At 36.4% G+C, this 20,956-nt stretch overlaps 1 protein-coding gene across 1 annotated transcript; it reads left to right on the top strand.

Moving 5' to 3' along the window:
* The first annotated feature begins 3,362 nt into the window (after positions 1-3,362).
* Positions 3,363-20,508, top strand: sstr1b (somatostatin receptor 1b). The gene is made up of 2 exons (XM_051113805.1): positions 3,363-3,621; positions 17,836-20,508. Exon 2 carries the CDS (start codon positions 18,505-18,507, stop codon positions 19,618-19,620), a length of 1,116 nt encoding a protein of 371 aa, XP_050969762.1. The 5' UTR covers positions 3,363-3,621; positions 17,836-18,504; the 3' UTR covers positions 19,621-20,508.
* Positions 20,509-20,956: the final 448 nt, after the last annotated feature.

Below are 20,956 nucleotides of genomic sequence, written 5' to 3' on the forward strand. Positions count from 1 at the left end.
ACACGTTTCACATGTAAAAGCGTCAAAGCTATAAAAGAGATCAGTGGCGGCTACTGGTCTGTCAAATAGGGGGAAGCTCATTTTTGGCCTACATCATAAAATTGTCTGTTTATTTAAAAGTAAATTCTGCCCTACATTCCTTTTCAAGAAAACGGTCTGTGACCCTGTCGTACCAACTAGGCGTCTTTTCCAGTGACTTGACCAGTGTCCTCTCAATGGCCAGCAGAGCTAGGCTGCTTAAACGGCCTTGGCCCATTGTGTTTCGGGTGTAGGACTTGAGCCGCTTTAAACAGGAGAAGCTCCTTTCTACACCTGCAGATGTAGCTCCAATTGTTGCCACTAATGAGAACAGTTTGTAAAGCTGAGGCATTGCACTGTCCAACTCCATGTCTTTAAGGAACACCAAGTAATCAATAAATGAATGAACGATCTAAAAAAAAATATTAAACTCTGTAAAAGTGAAACAAGGAATGTGGTGTATAATTGTGTGAAATGTATGATTAAAATCAAGCAATTTCGCCAAGCAAATATAAAGAAATAGGTTGCAGCAGTTTTTATTTCGACTGAACTTGAGAAATCCGCGATGGGACTGAGCGCGAATAGCTTCAGCGATTCCTTATAGTAGTACAAATCGCTGTCAGTCAAAAGGAGATGCAATCTTTCGACAGACCCTCCAATCATCACGCAGAAGCTCGGAGTCCAGGCCAGCCCACTCCTCATTTGCTCCTCGTTCACCCCCAGAGACGCTGAGCGTCCGTGGGCGGGACATAATCGCAGCGTTTATCCAATGACCGTCTAGTTTCAAAGCACTGAAAAAAAAACGTTCAAAGCAGCCCCATTGAAGTCAATGGACGCTGGGCTTCAACGGGGAAATGCACTGTGACGCTACGGGAATGTATGAGAAGAAAATCAAGTCAGCCGACCTGCTGTATCTAACTGATTCTGAACGAACTCGTCTTTGAGATGAACGTTTTCTAACGCATTTTTAGTCAATAAAATGTTAATACAATAGTACATAATTTGACCATTAATTTTGTGACATTATAGGGGAAGCTGAGCTTCCCTTGCAGTCTTAAAGAAATCGCCACTGAAAGAGATGTGATGTATAGTTTGCAAAGTTCCCTTTCTGTGTATGATCTATAGGCACTTGACCTTAAAAACTGAATAACCTCTGAGTTATAATTATGTTGTTCCAAACCCGCAAGACCTTCGTTCATCTTCGGATTTTTGATGCTATCCGAGAGATCTCTGACTCTGCCATAGACAGCAAGGGTACTACTAGATGACCGACAAAGTAGTCCATGCGACATTAGTGGTTCAATTGTAATTTTACAAAGCAACGAGAATACTTTTTGTGCGCAAAGCAAACAAAATTAACGACTTTTTATCCCACATTTTCGTCTCTACTGTGCGCGTTCATGAGAGTACGTTCCAACGACGCGCATGCGTGTGGCGGCGCCGGCGCTCACCAAGAGATAAGGCTCCGACCGGAAACTAACAATGAAATTAATTGTTCTACCTATACTGTGTTTTATTAACGTCTACACCTACCCCAACCCTAAACATAGCCCTTACTATAATACAGTGCGCGACTGAAGTGCGCATGCCCAGTAGCCAGAGCTGTCTCCCTTTTAACCGCGTTATGCCTTGTTTGTTTACATTTGGAGAAAGACGCAAGCTGTATGAAAGGTAAAGTGATCTGCGTCAGCACCGCCACAGTCACACATGCGGGTACTCTCGTGAACGCGCGTCCACAACTGACACAATAGAGACGAAAATGTGGAATATAGTCGTTATTTTTGTTTTCTTTGCGCACAAAAAGTATTCTCGTAGGTTCGTAAAATTACAGTTGAACCACTGGCGGCGCATGGACTACTTTGTCGATTATCTTGGTACTTTTCTGAGCCTTAAACCTTTGATGTTCATGGGAGAGAGACCTCTCAGATTTCATCCTCAACCCTTTAAATTTAAATTCTGTTTAATTTTCTTGTGAAAATAAATAAATAAATAAAAATAAACTAAAAAAAATATATCCATCAAATACTTTTATTTCAAACTCACTAAATTCCAGCCTCCTTCCCCAATCAGAAGTTCCAGTACTTACATAGAAACCTATACAAAGTAGCCAGAAAGAAATGCTAATTTTAAAGAAAAATGTCAGATGGATTTAGAGGCTTTTGCATCTGAACTCTCTCTCTCTCTCTCTCTCTCTCTCTCTATGTATATTTATTTTTCATAAAAAAATTAAATGGAATTTGAAGGATTGAGGATGAAATCCGAGAGGTCTCTGACTCTCCCATGAACGGCAAGGGTTTTAGAGGCTTTTGCAACTGAACTCTTCATATATATATATATACATATATTAGGATATTCAGGAAAAAATGTAACATTTTAGCCATAATATTCACTTTTTTACAGGATTTTTATGTTTGTTAGTTTACACTGTAAAATTTTTTCTCATGTTTCAACTTAAAAACTTAAGTTCAGCAGCTGCCTTGCCTTATAATTTTAAGTTAAACCAACTTAAAACTACCAGTCATTTTAACTCGCTACAATACAATGGGTTAAAATGATTTCTACTTTTTAGTTGATTTAACTTGTGAGTTGAAATGACTTGTACTTTTAAGTTGATTTAACTTAAATTTTTAAGGCAGCTGCTGAACTTAAGTTTTTAAGTTGAAATTGGTGAAAACTTTTAACAGTGTATAAGTGAGCTTAATAATAATAAATATATAATAAAAAAAATTATAAGAAAGAAATTGGCACTTAAGAATATTAAATAATGCAACATTTGTTTTTTGTTTTTTAAACAGTTTTCACTATCATACCACCACTTCAGTGGTGCTTTTTATGTTTGCTACTGTAAGAGTGAATTTGCAAAAAAAAAAAAAAAGAAATAAAAAATAATTGAAATAATTGGCACCTCAGACTTTATCATTTTTGACAGAACAAATACAGTTTTCCCAGTTCAATATCAAACTGTCCACAGCAGTCCACTGTCATTATCTTCATACATATTGTTACACCCTGTAGACAACCAACAGAACACCTACAAAACAAGGATAGTTTGACTTTTAACATGCTTTGGCACAACAGGTTTCAGGTGAAGGTGGGCGATCAATCAAACAATCAATCTGGACTGATACAGCGCAGCAGCCATGGCCAAAATGCCTTCTGAGCTGAAATCTGAGTGCATGAGAGATAAATGCGAGCTGTGTTTGTCCTGAAAATAGAATAAATTTGGATGTAATGAGACAGAAAGATTAGAGGGAGGATAGAGAGTGAACAGACAGAGAGACACGCACACAGGAGAGAGAGAGAGAGAGAGAGAGAGCAAGTGCACAACCACTGGAATCAAGGAGAATATGTGAAGGCAGCACAAGAACGAGGGAGAGAGAGACAGATGGAGACAGAGAGAGACTGAGTGATAGCGGGTTGGTGGGTGGACGGATGAAAGAGCTGCAGACGAGAAGATGCTTCAGCCTTGTCAGTGTTTCCAGCATCATGAGGACGATACAGAACAACCTGCACAAACAGACTGACAAATCAGCAGCTTCCTCTCTGATTTAAATCAAGGAGGATCACTAACCAACACAACTCTACACATCTGGATCACGTCAGGTAAAAAAAACCTACAGCATCTCTACACTATATCTACTTTAAATGGAATTACAGATTGTTGAGTTACTGTAACTCAACCATGATTTTAAAAGTAGACACAATTAGCCTTTTATTATTTCTTGACATAGCTTAGGTTTTGATACATGTGAGGGAAATAACATTTATAAATGATGCTGATTTTATGTCTATGAACCTATGTTGTCTATAAAATCATTCATAAATGTTATTTCCCTCACAAGTAGCAAGACCTCAAAGCCTTTGATTTTTATTGGAGAACACAATGTTTTAGACCTGTAACTATGTGCGAGAGGAGAGAAGAGAGAGACCAAGCAGTTTCTTCATTCATAGAAAAGCATTACAAAAAGGTTTACACATAAACCAAGACAATGTATCATCTAAAAAATATAAACACTACAATGCTATACAATACGCATTATAAAAATATGAGTTAAAGGAAACACATTTGTGATCCTGGACAACAAAACCAGTCTTAAGTAGCACGGGTATATTTGTACTGTACTAATAAACAAAAAATACATTGTATGGGTAAAAAATTATCGATTTTTCTTTTATGCCAAAATTCATTAGGATATTAAGATCACGTTCCATGAAGATATTTTGTAAATTTCCTTAAGTATATCAAAACATAATTTTTGATTAGTAATATGCATTGCTAAGAACTTCATTTGGACAACGTTAAAGGTGATTTTCTCAGTATTTAGATTTTTTTTGCACCCTTAGATTTCAGATTTTCAGTTGTATCTCAACCAGATATTGTCCTACAAACCATACATCGATGGAAAGCTTATTTATTCAGCGTTCAGATGATGTATAAATCTCAGTTTCCAAAAATGTACCCTTATGACTGGTTTTGTGGCTAAATCTAAAAATCTACAATCTGTATGTTTTCTTTTAAAACATAAAAGACTCAAGTTTGCCACTTTTTTTTTTACCTATACCTACTGGATATCATATATCATTATTACTAATATTATTAAAGTGACCATTATTATAATGATTTGCTTTGTAAACTGAAAAAAAAAAATGATGAAAGACAGACTCACTGGTCCAAAACAGGCTCAATGGTAGCTGCCTCACACGTTTGTTTGTTTGTCTCTCACATGTTTTGACAGTTCTGTAGGGAACAGTTTCTGACATTGTATTGTTGTGAAGAAGACAAAAGTGTGAGATATCATTCATGATATTGCAGTCTGATAGTATAATCTGTCCTGCAGCTCAGCTTTACAAGTACTAGTACTTAAGGCTTAAGTAACCCCCTTAAATAGTTGTGAATCACTACTTTATTTTACCAGTCTGAACTGTGTTGTAAGTGGACAGTATCTTTCATATGTCACTCTCAGCTATTATCAGTAATAATGTGTTTTTAGAGCAGGACTTCATGTGACCTGTTCAGATGCTTTAGTGTTTCATAACTATCTCAGAGCAGAAAAAGAACGGACAGATGATATTGCTGAGCTCCTGGAAAGCTACTTGTCGGCAAGATTTGAAGGAAATCATATATCTTTTACCATTACTATTACTATTATATAAACATACAGCCAATCAAAGTCTGAATATTCCCAAAAGACAGGTCATCTATCTGCTGTTTTATTGTTCGTATCAACCAATTCAGTACATTTAAGAAATTATAAACAAGATACATTCAGCTGTTTTATTTTTTAATGTAAGCTGGCATTAACATTTATTTTAAAATCAGTTTTGCATATGATAATTGCAGACAAAGTGGTTCATTAGTGGTCCACTTTATATTAATGTCACACCTTACAGCCAAAAACTGACAGACGTCATGTATTTTAACCTTATCTGAGTTTAGGAACAAGTTTACAGCATTAAATTGTTAGTGTATTTGAAGGCTGAAGAATAAATATCTGTTGCTGCTTAAAGGAAGCGTGTGGAGCAGAAATGTGACGTATCCTATCACTGTACCGCAGGAGATCTGGCTAACCTGATTAACTGAAAGTCTCGTTACACTGACTAACTGTATGCAAAGTATTGGCAGGTTCACATCGACCTCTACTGCTGTTATGCTGAACTAGAAAAGATCATTTGAAACAAACTGACAAGGAGCTATTGAATAGCTATATAAGGTGAAAATGGAAATCTATTTTGTGTCTGTAAAAACTCAACAGACTGATAAAATCAGACTCAGACATCTTAACACAAGCACAGAGAATAAAGCAGCCCAGTGAAGTATCTGATCTATTTATCTCCTGTCCTGTCTCCATGAATCACATTAATCGTCTGCTCCAAGGACAGCCTGATTAAACATGAGTACAACAGTACAGAGCTTGCAAGAAAGAATTTCTAATACAGATTGTTATACATTTATGAGTTCTCCTATATGAGATATAATAAAGTATATTCTATTGTTCATGCTCAATGATATATCAGTCAGTTCAAGGCCATTTTACAATCAATGTGCAATAAATTAACAATAAATATTGTAGATCATATAGTTCAATGACCATTCAGTCTGATCTTCATTGATCGTGCGACATCAAAAACAATACCAAGTATTGATAGTTTCACTTTATATTAATCAAAGAGTCCACAGCAGTTTTGCAAAATTCAATACAGTGCAGACCTCCTGATGTTGCCACAAGGTGGAGTCTGTGTGTTTGCTAGGAAGTTTTCTTAACAAACGCTCCATTTAAATGCACATCCGAATGTGGTTTCATCGATCACGTTCACATTTATTTTCTCTTGTAGCTGTACGCTCACTAAATAAAATACCCTCACTCCCACAGCATGTCCAAGAGTAGAGTAGTGTGATTCCAGCATGAGGCACTGTACAGAGACGTGAGATGCGTACAGATGCGGAGACGAGCTCCTTTAATATTCCCCGCCGCAGCTCGCATTTTCAGACTGATTCCACGATGGTCAAGTGTTGCCTTGCCAATAAGCAACACAATAATACGTGACAGCCATTGCTCTACTTCAGCGCATTCTCACTCTTTCTGCCGCCAGTAGCAATGTGTGCCACAAATCACCCAACAAACAACAGACGGTTTTATTATGGTAATACGAAGTGGGGAAGTTATGACCTTTGTGTTATTAACGGCGTGTGGAAATTGCATTCATTCAAAAGACAAAAAGTAACAGCTTCACATTACAATACATGAAAAGAAGCAGTATTTTGCCAAATAAAAATCTGGGTGGGAAAATGGTGGCTTCATGCATCATGTTATATAAATATGCACCTATGTGCAAATGCTTTTACAAGTAATCAATTCCTATAGATCCTATGGGTTTATATCAAAGGAGGAATATGAGTGAAAAATGTCACACGCTTTCAGAAAAAACAAGGTACAAAAGTAGTCGATAAGGCGTATCCTTTCAGAATGCACATTTTTGAAAGGATTATTTACCCCTAAAAGGAGCATATTGGTATCTTAAAGGTAGTGCTACCCCAGTGATAGAGCTTTCGTGCCTTTTCCTGAGAGCAATGATTGAAGGAGGGCTCTTTTGACCTGCATCCAGTCTAATCACCTAGAAACCATCCAAAACATGGTAACAACCTCATACTTTGGTAACCACCTCATACTTCGGTAACCACCCACAATACTCATCACAAAAGACAAGCAGAGCTCATATTTCCTTCAGAAAAATGTACAAATCACTGCAACAGAGTGTGGAAGTGTTGATTTTCTGTTGCATAACTACAATGTAAAAAATAAATTTAAAACAGGCATTAAGGGAGAAGTTCACTTCCAGAACAAAAATGTACAGTTAATTTACTCACCCCCTCGTCATCCATAATGTTCATCTATTTCTTTTTTCAGTCGTAAAAAAAAATTATGTTTTTTCAGGAAAACATTTTAGGATTTCTCTCCATATAGTGGACTTCTATAGTTTGAACTTCCAAAATACAGTTTAAATGCAGCTTCAAAGGGCTCTAAACCTTCCCAGCTGAAGAAGAAGGGTCTTATCTAGCAAAACGACTGGTTATTTTCCAAAAAAATGGACAATTAAGACAGTTAGGGCTCTCATTTTTTCCTCTAACTTCAAAATCGTTCTACATTGCTGCAGAAGTACCGACCCAGTGTTTACAGTGAACAGGCAAAGAAGATCAAATGCCCTTTACAAAAATAAATAAATAAATAAAATATAACAAAACAGCAATGTAGGATGATTTTGAAGTTGGAGAAGAAAATGACCTAACTCTCATGAGCTGGAATACACAGTGTTCACACAGAGCTAGACAAGATGAGCACTTGAGGTTAAAAAACATAAACTAATTTTTATTTATTTTTATTTATTTTTTTTTTAGAACATAAGCGATCATTTTGCTAGATAGAACCCTTCTTTCTTGGCTGGGATTGTTTAGCGTCCGTTGAAGCTGCATTTAAACTGCATTTTGGAAGTTGAAACTCAGAGGCACCATAGAAGTCCACTATATGGAGAGAAATCCTGAAATGCTTTCCTCAAAAAAACATAATTTATTTACGACTAAAGAAATAAAGACATGAACATCTTGGATGACAAGAGTTGAGTAAATTATCTGTAAATTTTTGTTCTGCAAGTGAACTTCTTTAAGATTGATGCATGCCAATTTCAGAGTGTCACTAAGTGCAAACAGCCTGCCTTGTTGGCAGAGGTCATTTTGTGGTAATTTTTGGAGCGATCGACCCGGGTTCAAATCTTCCATTTGCCGAACATTTTTATCTCCTTTTTCAATCTCATATCACATTGAAAAGGCATTTACTTTCAATAAAAATGAAGGAAATAATAGAAAAGTTTAAAATAAAGTAATGAGTAGTATAAATAGCAGAAAATCCTGCACTAAGTGTAAATAGCATATCGCTAAGAAAATACTATTTTCCCTTAGTATAAATAGAATGCATTGCTATTTGCACTTAGTGCAAAGATTTTTTAAGTGCCTTTAGATTTTTAAGATCTCTAAACTAACTACACATTTACAAATTAATTTATTGTTTTAATAGCTGTACAAATGTACATAAACATTTGTTATGTGTTCTGAATATGGTGTCTTTGCTGTCTGCCATTGTAAAGGAATGATCATCCTACAAAGCAAAGCTATCCAGGGTATAGTTTTAAATGGTTGAACGTAATGTAAGTTTCAACACTTCACAAACAAACCTCAAGAATGGTGACAATCACCAAATGTAAAACTGATGAGATCTTGTATCACAATGGAACAAATAACTAACAATAATCACAAAATAATGACAAAAGTTTAAATGAAGCTAGCAAACAGCAAAACCACAAATGAAGTTTCTGTCATCATTTACTCACCCTCAAGTTGTTCCAAACCTGTATGAGTTTCTTTGTTCTGTTAAGAAGAAGGCATTTTTGAAGAATGCTGGCAACAAAATAGTTGCCGATAGTGTGTAAAAAACACTATGGAAGTCAATGGCTACCAGCCAACATAAAAGTATTCTTTAAAATACTTTCTTTTGTGTTCAACAGGTGAAAGAAACACATACAGGTTTGGAACAACTTGACAATGGGCAAATGATGACAAAATATTAATTTTTATTCTTTTAAGAATTACTAAAATAACTATATATGCTAGTGACATTGCTAATACAGTAATATAAGTGTATGTGTGTGTGCATGAGAAGATGAGGCAGGCTGATACTCAATCTCCACAGAAACTTGCTTTGATTATAATGATAATGATGACCAGATGATGTCCTTTTCAGCATAATGGCTTTGTAGGCTGTTGTTGAGTGAGCTGCATTTCAAGACCACTATGCACACACACATTATGGTGTTACGAAGCATGTTGAGTTGGATTAATGAAAGCCAATCCTGTCACATGACATGATTTGAAGGTGTGAAGCACTGTCTTTGTTCATTGCCCTTTTAATATACAATGACACATAGAGAGATGCCAGAAAAAGCATGTTATCGTCTATTTACCATGATTTTAAATGGTAGTTTGTATTTCAGGGAAATTTCCACATAGTCACACGCTTTTGTGTTAAACAAATGCTTTGAGTTTCATAAAAGGTGCTAAAAGCATTAGTCACATTTGTCTAAAAATGTGTTTTGTACTCGGTTTTATTAGTGCTTCAACTAACGTCACATTCTTGTAAAACACAGTGCATTTGTGGGAGGGTGACACAAATAGGATGCATTTGCTAATAAGGCATTACAAATATTAATTGCGACAACAACCCTTGACATCAATCTTCTTCGTTTGCTATAATTTTCACCTTATATTCACTGCAAAATTTAATTTTATACAGACTGTTTCGATAATTAGTCAATGTTTAGTATGTACAAGATTTTAAAAATGACACATTTATCCAACTAATTTTTCTGTAGTTTTTTATTGCAATCTTTAAGTAACCTCAATTATGTTGATTACTAAGGGACATCTTGAGTAGGCAATTATTGGTTGTCAAACTCCTCTAATATGCAGCACATAGCATGAAATCAAAATAGGACTTTTGGCTTTTAGCTGATGTCTGCTAGCTTTGAGATATCTGTATGCTAGTGTCTTTCTTTTATGGGAAAAAAAAAAACTAATATTATTAAATAATGTTTTTCTCCAATGCATGTTGGCCACAAGTATTGGCGCTCCAAGAGTAGAATATCTCTAAACTAAATTCCCATTCAGATGTACATTTTTTCATGGTGACTAGGAGCATTAAATTGCCCAGTCATGACTTCATGAAAAACCGAAGAATATAGTTCTGACATGCAGAACATGAGTGTTGAGCTTCACAAAACAGGGGCATTAATTAAGTAGATACAATCAACTAAAGATGTTACAAATCTGCCTGGAAGAGCACATGTGTCTATCTCATCCTAATGCATGGTGAGGCGGAGAGTTTGAGTGGCCAAAGACTCTCTTAGGATTACAGCTGGAGAATTGAATTAGGCAGAAAGCCTAAAAAATCTAATAGCCCCTACATTACCACATGTTGTTTGGGAGGGTTTAAAAAAATGCTTCTTACTCATCCAAAAACAAACTCCAGCATATTCAGTTGTCAGACACGACTGGAACTTCAAATGGGACTGGCTTCTAAGGTCAGATGAAACTAAAAAAAGAGCTTTTTGGCGGAAAACCCACGAGAACCCATGCCCACGGTTAAATATACTACTGGATCTTTAATGTTGTGGGCCCATTTTTCTGCCAGAGGTCCTGGATATCTTGTTCAGATAGATGGCATCATGGTTTCTATCAAACACCAACAAACAGATAAAAAAATCAAAGCCTGACAGTAATGAGCCGTGTTTGGATCTTTCAACAGGACAATGAACAAAAATCAAAAACAGCAACATCAACACAAAAATGTCACTGAGCACAAAACCAAGCTTCTGCTATGGCTGTCCCAGTTCCCTGACCTGAACCCTATAGAATATGAGTGGGGCGAACTGAAGAGAAAAAGCACGAACATTTAACTGGGAATCTAAAGGATCTGGAAAGATTCTGTATGAAGGAATGGTCTCTGATCTCTTGTAAGGTGTATTTCAAACTCATCAGGCATTATAGAGAAGAAAGAAGTATAGAGAGAGAAGCAGTGTTGGGGAAAGTTACTTTTAAAAGTAATGCATTGCAATTTTGCGTTACTCCCTGTAAAAGTAACTAATTATGTTACTTAGTTACTTTTTATGGAAAGTAATGTGTTACTTTTTAAATTTGGGCAGGGCTTACTTCTTTGTTTTTAATATAAAACAGTTATAATGTGAAAGCCCTTTTACACCAAAAGTGAAATGAATTCACCTCAGGCTGAAAGAAAAGTACATTTATGCATGAGATCACTATTCAGCTATAAAAAAGCACAAATGTTTATCTAAAGTAATTTTAGCTTATTAGTATGGTTGAATTGCTTCATCATTGCAGGTCAGCAGCAAAGACACTAGTTAATAAAAGGATTAAACAAAGGATATTTGTTTTATTTAACATATTTAACTATTAATTATATAAAAGGTAACTGGCGTTACTTATTTGAAAAAGTAGCTCAGATATTTTCTTAGAAATTCAAAAGTAATGCGTTACTTTACCAGTTACTTGAAAAAAGTAATATTATAACGTAACTTGCGTTACTTGTAATGCGTTACCACCAACACTGGAGAGAAGTATAGAGAAAACGTAGAGCTGTTATCTTGGGAAAAGGATGTTACAATAATTGGTTGCCAATAATTATGGCCAACGTGAGCTAGAGAAAAACATGTACATGTTTAAATTTAAGTTTAAAATTAAGTTTCGTCAAATAGTTCACCTTAGTGTACAAACTTGAATTGTTTTATTTATTTATTTATTCAACTTATTTTTATACAACATTTTTTTAACAGAATGAACAATATGAAAATTAGATTAGCATAATATAAATTCTCAGCATCATTTAACAGTAGGCCTATTCATGTTTCCATCCAGTTGTTTGTATGCATAAATTCAAAATGTGCATAGACACATATGAAAACACTGCAAATTCATAGGTGGAGGTGGAAAAGCTAAAGTATGGCTAAAACCTAAATATGACTAAGATAAATGTGATGTAGCAACAGCCCTGAGACTGATATTCCTGACGGAAACACCCTCTCATGATTATGTGGTTGAATCAGACCTGTGTCTATCTTTCTGACCTTAATCTTGGCATATTCTTTTGGTATAATACAACATAAACATTTATGATAAATGTTTTAATAAATGCAAGACACAGAAAGTCACCAAATTGGCATGCTGCGGGACAAAAGAAACACTTGTCACTGTAGGGGGACAAAAGTAAAAGTGTTACTTTTGTCCCGACAGGAACTCCTGACATTTAAATCCAATTTACTTCTATACTAAAAAACTCTGAAAAGCCAAACTTCAGAATGTATTACAGCACTAAATAACCACGGGAAACAATGACGAAGTCACGTGATATTTCTCAGCCCCATCAAGAGTTACGTGCTGAATGTGCTGTCATAGCTTGGAAAGCAAATTTAGTCCGGGCTCTGAGAAAATAGCTTTGTTACATTCGTCCCGCGTTACTTTCGTCCCCGCTCTCCCCTACCATATTTACCAAGGGTGCCAATATTAATGGAGGGCACTGTATTTTGTACAAGATTTATACTACAGGGCTATTAAGTGCTTGAATCTGATTGGCTGATTATATGTCCATATCACTTCGCCACACGATTTCATTTATTTCAAAAACATGTTGTTTTTTTTCCTGCATTAGTCTGCTATCAATGGCTCAAGTGTCTTTACTAGGTCTAGGATGAGCTGCGTAAGAAATTAATTCTACTCACAACAGCGTTTTAAGGACAAAAAACGGATGAATGTCTTAAAATATATCATCTGATCGATGTCTTAAGGTGCGGTAACCGTAGTTTAAGCGAAATAATTGACTTCGGTCCATTGAATTCTCCAAAAATAATGCACACCCAATGCCATCACCTCCTCAGGTTTGCATTATTTTCTAAGAATTCAAAGGCCCGTTGTCAATTATTCTTTATGTACAGCATATTTAAGGTGTAAGGAAATTACTTCGTACTTGATGGCTTTGTCATGAAAATGGTATAAATGTTTTTCGGGGGAAAATTACATTTCTAAAAACTTTGCACTGTTAAACTAATTTTTGAAGGATTTCCTGTTCATCATCTCAGACATCCTTATTTGTCACTGACCGGCTATACCCAATTTCCACATACCTCTTCTTCCAGTCACATTACTAACTTGTGCCACTACTTGAAACATTACTGTGACCTAAAAGAGACAGAGAGAGGAGAGAAGCTCTAGAGCTGGAGAAAAATGTCAAAGAACAGTGATGGAGTTTTCCTCTCCACTCTGAACCCATTCTCACTTATTCTCTTTCCCTCTTTTTCACTCCCTTGATCTTCCTCTCTGTCTTTCATCATGAGATCCTCCAACATGTCTTAACTCACTCTCAGTTGTATGTGCGAGACGGTCCACCCGTGACCTGCTCCTCTTTCACAATCCTTCTTTTTTTTACATCCCACTGTGTTCTGTGCTCCTGCTGGCTCTCACTTTTTGTGTATGTGTTCAAGGTCCATTTCCCCTGCCACTCTTTTCTCTTCTCTTTCACTTGCTTTGCTTTCCCTATCAACCGTTCTGTCATCCTCGCTTTTTAGTATCATCCTCATTTCTATTCCATTCTATGCTTCTTTAACCCTTCTAGCATTGCTTCTCCTATATGACCAGAAGAGCACATCACAGACAGACAAGAAATGCCCATTGCTTCATGAAAAGGCTTTTGCTTTGGCGTCAGCAGGTGTCCTTATAGAGATTACAGCAGTGAATTCACTTCTTACTGGGTGATAGGGCTTTGAAATGCTTTGTAGATAATGTAATTTCCCTTTCTCCTCCATTTGATACATCAAGGTTAAGTATGTATCATTAAGGCACAGAACCTTTATGCAGCATGTGCTAAAATTATTATATTTGTCTGATGAAATAAGAACCATTTCACTGTAAACAGGAAACAGCTATTATGATGCATAAAAGATGAAAGAAGCTTTTGGAGTCTTTTCACTTGAGAATGATTAAACGAAAGTATAGACAAGTCACATTTATTTACATAGAGTTTTTCATAGCACAAGCTTTACAACAAAAATTGTGCAAAATTAATCCTGAAAAATTCAATTTTGCTATAAAGCACTGTATAGGAGAACATTGTCATTATTTGGCTCAAGTAGTTCAATGCTGATTAAATTCAGTTTAATAACAGTGTCAATGTCGCAAAGTTCATTCATTATGAAATAATTTCAAAAGCAGGTCTACAGAAGACAACAGTGTTATTATTCAGCTCAAATCAGATTCAGTTCAGTAACAGTCTTAACCTCCTGAGACCTGGTTTTATTTTTTCATGTCATTACATTGTTTAGAGCATTAAAAAAATGTTAAAAAAAAAAATTATATTTCATTCATAAGTTATGCTGCGTGACATTGGGACTCAATTTGTTTAAAAAAATAAAAATAAAAAGACATGAATGAACATGCATAGGCAAAATAATTTATTTATTTATTTTTTTAAATCACCAATACATTTTTAGTTTTCAGGATTTTTTTTTATACCATAATTTGTATAAAGATAATCTTAACTATGTTATAACAGAATGATTTTATAAACCATTTTTCTTTATGCGGGTTTTCTCATTATATTTAATGTATCTATAAACTAAATCTAATTTAGCATATTAATGTGTTTTTGGGGCAAGATGTCATGAAAAAAAAGAAGTGTAATAATAGGAGTAATAATTTACAATATTTTCATAATAATATATCATATTTAATATGAATATTGAAATATAATTTCTTTCCCTATTCATTTGTTGTGTCTCCCAAAATGCATAATAAACATGCTTTTTAGTCCCGGTGTCCTCATATGAGGACATGTATGAAATCAACGTCCTGTTTTGTAACAGGAAGTCATATTTTGATTTGAAACCTCATAACATTTTCCTGAGATGTTGTTTTATGACACAGTTTAAGAATTAGTCAGGTTTAGATGATAATTACAAAATATTATCATATTTCCATAAGAGTGTCACTAAATTAATATTAGACATTTTTGAAGACCAAGGAGAGGGAGTGGTCATGGTGAAACATCCAAACATTTAATATTTCTGAAAAGCCCAGAATGTGCTCTGTACAGGACATCCAGACTTAAAACTGTTGCATGTACAGTCTCAGAAAAATTCACTAAAATATAATGTCCTCATATGAGGACGCAGGGTCTCAGGAGGTTAATGTTGCGAAGTCTGAACATTTGTTAATTTTTTTTTTTTTAATTTAAAATTCGAAGCAGAAACATACTAAAAGCAGAAAATTGGGGTCTTTTTATTTGAGGGAATTACCTAGGTGGCAATTTTCCTAAAAGATACATTTGAGCTATAAATAGAGGTACAATTTCAACCCATTTTGGTTTAAAAATGTCCTCAGGAAAGAACACACCATAGCGATTTTTATTAGCAATAACACATCTGGGCGCTTGGACTTATCTAGTCTTAGCAAAACGTTCCATCTACCAAAATTGAGATCTTTATCGCTCTCTCTCTCTGTTTGAAACTGTAAAATTGAATGGCAGGGGAGAGGAGCAGCTTTATTTATTATCTGGGCTCCTGTGTTCTCAATTCTCCTCACAGTATTCGTTTTCTTCAGCATTAGCTGTTTTTTAGACATTGCTAGGGCAAACTCTAAGCCATTTGTATTCCAGCCGTTCATGTTATTAGCTCACCAGATTTGTGCTTAACATTGCATTTGCCTTTTGGATGAGAACGGGCACAAGCTGCCCAGCTCGAGCTGTGAGGAGGTGCAGGGGTTAGTGTTTTCTGCCCTCTCTTTTTCATTACTTTCTCATTTAGTTGGCATCACCATGGTTGAGTCCTACAGCAGGATGTTTGCTCTTTTGTGAGCAAACAGATTGAAGTCAAAGGTGTCTCGGCGTTTTCATGTCTTCTAATTGAAGAGGGGGATGGCTGAGGACACACACTCACACACGCTCATGCATCCACAATGACATGGGTGACAAATATATTTCACTTCTAATCTCTGAATACATTTCATATCCAGGGCAAATAGATATGCAGACACACTCACTCAGACAGGGATGAACAGGTGGCTCAAAATATTTTTTCTTAATTTGTAATTTTGCCTTTTCCATTAAAATTGTGGTAACACTTTAGTATAGGGAACAATTTTCACTATTAACTAGTTGCTTTTTAGCATGTTTATTATTAACATAATGGTTGTTTATTAGTACTTATAAAGCACATATTCTGCATGACTATATTCTATATCCCTAATCCTACCTGAACTTAACAACTACTAACTATTAATAAGCAGCAAATTATTGAGCTAATAGCGAGAATTGGACCTTAAAAATAAAATGTGACCAAAAATGCTTGAACATTTATTAAAAAAGATAAATGACTATAGTAAATGACTAAATACGAAAACTTGAGATTCTTTTTAAGTATTACCCTTTCTCAGCATTTTGTGAATGAACATAAAAGCATTGAAAAATATTTTTTCCATGATTCTTAGGGGTTCTGTATATATATATATATATTTATACAACTTTCATTATTTAGAAAAAAAAAAAAATTTTAACCATTGCTGGGTTGAAAAATCTTTACCTAAAGGTCAAAAATGCTTGTGTATCTGTCATCACACTATATTATCAACAAATCTTGGATTCAATCTTTTTATGCACCTCAATTTTTGAGCAAAAAAGCATTATTTGTGAATAATTTAATTAATATTCACTCCAAATTTGAGATGCACAAGCTCAGTTCAATGGGGTTACGATTAATCAGTTCCAAAAAGAACAACAAAACCTGTACTAATTTAAAGAAAACAAGAAAAATATTAAATCAAATATTTGGTAATAGTACAGCATAATTTTTGTAGCATAAATTTATTAGCAATTTTTGTAGGCTGGTCATTTTTGACCAGGAACACCACAAGTGTAACAAGATTGGGGGAAAATCCAAAAAAAAGGACAAAAATTATCAAAAAACTTTTGGGAAATTGTAATACCCTGTCCAATGCGATCATTAACTAGCATTTCGACAAAAAAGAAAATCCTCTACTGGTCAAAATGACGGGAACACATTTTTTTAAAGGGGACATCTACAAGTTTCACCCTTTTTACCCTGTCAAAAACAGCTCTGTTCACAGAAACTCGTTTCTGTGCATGTCTTTTTAAATGATAATGAGCTACTGCTCACCCCGCCCCTCTATTTCTTTTTTTGTATATTCGGTGGTGCATTACCCTAAAAAACAAAATGAATCCACTGCGTCCTCAGTGGCTCTGATGTCAGGAGAAAATTAAGATTCTTATGTTCACTTTTACATCCAGCTACAAAACATCTGCATTGCTTATGAGACATTGTTGCTATAGCTGCTCGAGTATGGCGCAAGTGGTGGACAGCGCACAAATGGGCGAGGGCGGAAATATGCTAATACAGCACTGTCCATCAGCTGTCCAAAAAATCAAAACAGCTTGATAATTGAGACTGTTTAGGATTTTGGGGATTAAAAAAGGAGTGAATGGATTTTTATCATTGTAGGGTGGTTATATGCAAACGGTATAAACGTTATATGCAAACATGTAAAAGTGAATTTTGCATCTGATGTCCCCTTTAATTTATTGCTTTAAGGATTTTTAGATATTTTCACTTTTTTGCAGTGAGCAGACACCTCTTCAGTGAACCTTATGACTGCCATCAGTGCCTTTAACTAGCATGTTCTTTTTCTTTTTATAGATCTTAACGACACCACGAACAAAGGAATACCAACAAGACAAAGCCAACTAAATGTATTAGGCCCCTCTAGTCATCCCTCTTTTATGACGGCACAATGGAACAGCTTCAACTCTAGATGAACTAATCTTGATTTAACAATATGCTGTGGATCGCATTCTCCACTGGGAGGCTGTTCTTGCGGCAAGAGCACGCGAAGAGTAACGCCGTAATACTTTGATTCACAGACTCAATTTCTTTTTAATGAGCTGGAATGCCTCCCCTCTGCCAAGAATGAGAAGTTGAATGATGCTTAGCGAGCCATGCCCTTCAACACCTGCACACTCTCATAGACGAGCATAGGTTTGCTTAGGAATCGAAGATGCATGCTCACACTTAGAATTCTGCAGATGCAACCATTTTGCCTTCGGATTCCAATTTTTCTGCTTATTATCTCCAAGTTCTGAAGGAACTGGAGTCTCTTAGGAGATGGAGATGAGACACATGTGAGGACCTGCCGACTGGTTTGGTGCAAGATTTTTCAAGGACACTTGAAGGTTGAAGAAAAACAACACTTGTGACCGTCTGAGAATGTCTAACTTCAGGGCAACAATAAGACATTGAGTGACGATTGGAAATCACATATAGAAAGGCCCAATTTGGGTACAACATATCAATTCAACACAAGATAAAATGGCTGAACTTGCTGGATACAATGGCAGTGAGAGCTTTGTGTTCTCAACTGGTCTGCCTTTCAACTCAACTGGCGATTATGAGTATTATGAACCTGAACCCGATGCCAGCAAGATCATCATCCCCTCCATCTACGCACTGGTGTGCTGCGTCGGCGTCACCGGAAACGCCATGGTCATCTATGTCATCCTCAAGTACGCCAAGATGAAAACGGCTACCAACATCTACATTCTTAATCTTGCCATTGCAGATGAACTCTTCATGTTGAGCGTCCCCTTCCTGGCAACTTCAGCCGCGGTGCATCACTGGCCGTTTGGCTCCCTCATGTGTCGTTTGGTTCTCAGCGTAGACGGCATCAACATGTTTACGAGCATCTTCTGCTTGACTGTGCTAAGCGTGGACCGCTACATCGCAGTGGTGCACCCCATCAAATCGGCTCGCTACCGTCGCCCGACCGTTGCCAAAGTGGTCAACGTTTGTGTGTGGGGACTTTCTCTACTTGTTATTCTCCCAATCATCATCTTCGCAGACACAGTCCCGGCGCAGGACGGAGGAGTGGACTGCAACTTTCTATGGCCTGAGTCCTCATGGTCAGAAGCATTTGTGGTCTATACATTCCTGTTGGGTTTTTTGCTCCCAGTCGCAGCCATCTGCCTGTGCTACTGCTTGATTGTGGTCCGCATGCGTGCGGTGGGTCTAAAAGCGGGCTGGTTGCAGCGGCGGCGCTCTGAAAAGAAAATCACACGCATGGTGCTCCTGGTGGTTGCCGTTTTTGTGCTCTGCTGGATGCCGTTTTATATTGTGCAGCTGATTAGTGTGTTCCGCAAGCCACCGGACCCCATGGTGACTCAGCTATTTGTCATTCTAAGCTACGCTAACAGCGGCGCCAACCCCATTCTCTACGGATTTGTGTCGGACAACTTCCGCCGCTCGTTTCAGCGTATCATTTGTTTCCGCTGGCTGGAGAACGGACTGGATGCTGAGCAGGTGGACTACTGTGCTGTGGCACTACGGCGTCAGACCACATGCGGCCCACCGGACTTTCCAAAGGAGTGCTTGGCCTCCGACATGGTGTTTCGTAATGGAACCTGCACGTCCCGTACCACCACTCTGTGAGAGGGTATTCAGTCAGAGCGTTAGAGTTTAAAGGGATAGTGGACTCAAATGAAAAATTCTGTCATTATTTATGTTATGTTCATGTTAATCAGACCATCATGCTTTGGTTACCACTGACTTTTATTGCATGGACAAAAAACACTGAGAGGTTTCTCAAAATATCTTTTATGTTACCTAGAAGAAAGCTAAACAGGTTTAGAATGACATGAGGGTAAATAATAACAAAATTTTTATTTTTTGGGAGAACTATTACTTTATTGTTTCATTCATTGAGACATGAAGTGCTGTAACAATTGGCAAATGATTGTAACATTGGCTAAAAGCTCATAGCATTCATTTTTAAGAAAAATGAAAACAAATCTGAGCAGTTGTAAGAGCAATTACAGTAGACTTTCATTTATATTAAGTTAAAATTGTTACTGTTCCCAACATTTCTTATATTTAATAAACATGATAATTCACGCATTATTCATACATTTCTTGTCTTACATATTCAGATACAGTGCCTTGCAAAAGTATTCAAACCCTTTCATTTTTTTCACATTTTATGTTGCAGCCATATGTTAAACTGCTTTAAATTACCTTTTTTCCACATCAATCCACTCTCCACACACCATGATGACAAAGCAAAAACAGGTTTTTAACATCTTTGCAAATTTATTAAAAATTAAAAACACTTAAATGATTCCATTGCATAAGTATTCATACCCTTATCCGGATCACTTGAAATTTACCGCAGGAGCATTTATATTGCTTGTTGATGTTACCACACTTCAAATTAAGTTAATCTGTGGCAAATTCAATTGACGTCTTAATAAAAGGTCTAACAGCTGAAAATGCATATGGGAGCGAAAACCAAGCCCTGAGGTAAAAAAAAAAAAAAAACAGCCTGCAGAGCTCAGAAACAGGATTGTGTAAAGGGAAAAAAAATGGGGAAGATTTCAGAAAAAAAAATCTGCTGCAATGAAGGCTCACACAAGCATGCACACAACCAGGACTCTTGCTAGAGCTGGCCTCCAGACTCCAGAAAGTCAAAAATCACTGCAACGGAAAAACCTCAATGCACCAAAATATTGAGAATGACAACCCAGTCAAGAGCATTCAAAACATTACACTGGGCAGAAGGTTCACCTTCCAACAGGACAATGACCCTAAGCACACAGCAAGAGTGGAAGAGAGTGGCCCAGCCACAGCCTGGGCTTGAACCCAATGAAATATTTGGTAACACTATTTTAAGGTGTCCTTGTTACACATGTTACATGTACTTACTATTATAATAACAATTAATTTTTTATAATTACATGCAAGTAACCATAAGCCAAACCTAATCCTAACC

The sequence above is a fragment of the Labeo rohita genome, chromosome 7 (genome assembly GCF_022985175.1).
Source record: "Labeo rohita strain BAU-BD-2019 chromosome 7, IGBB_LRoh.1.0, whole genome shotgun sequence".
NCBI lineage: Eukaryota > Metazoa > Chordata > Actinopteri > Cypriniformes > Cyprinidae > Labeo > Labeo rohita.

Excerpts from the sequence above, each read along its gene's own strand:
- sstr1b (XM_051113805.1), top strand. The coding sequence starts at position 18,505 with ATGGCTGAACTTGCTGGATACAATGGCAGTGAGAGCTTTGTGTTCTCA.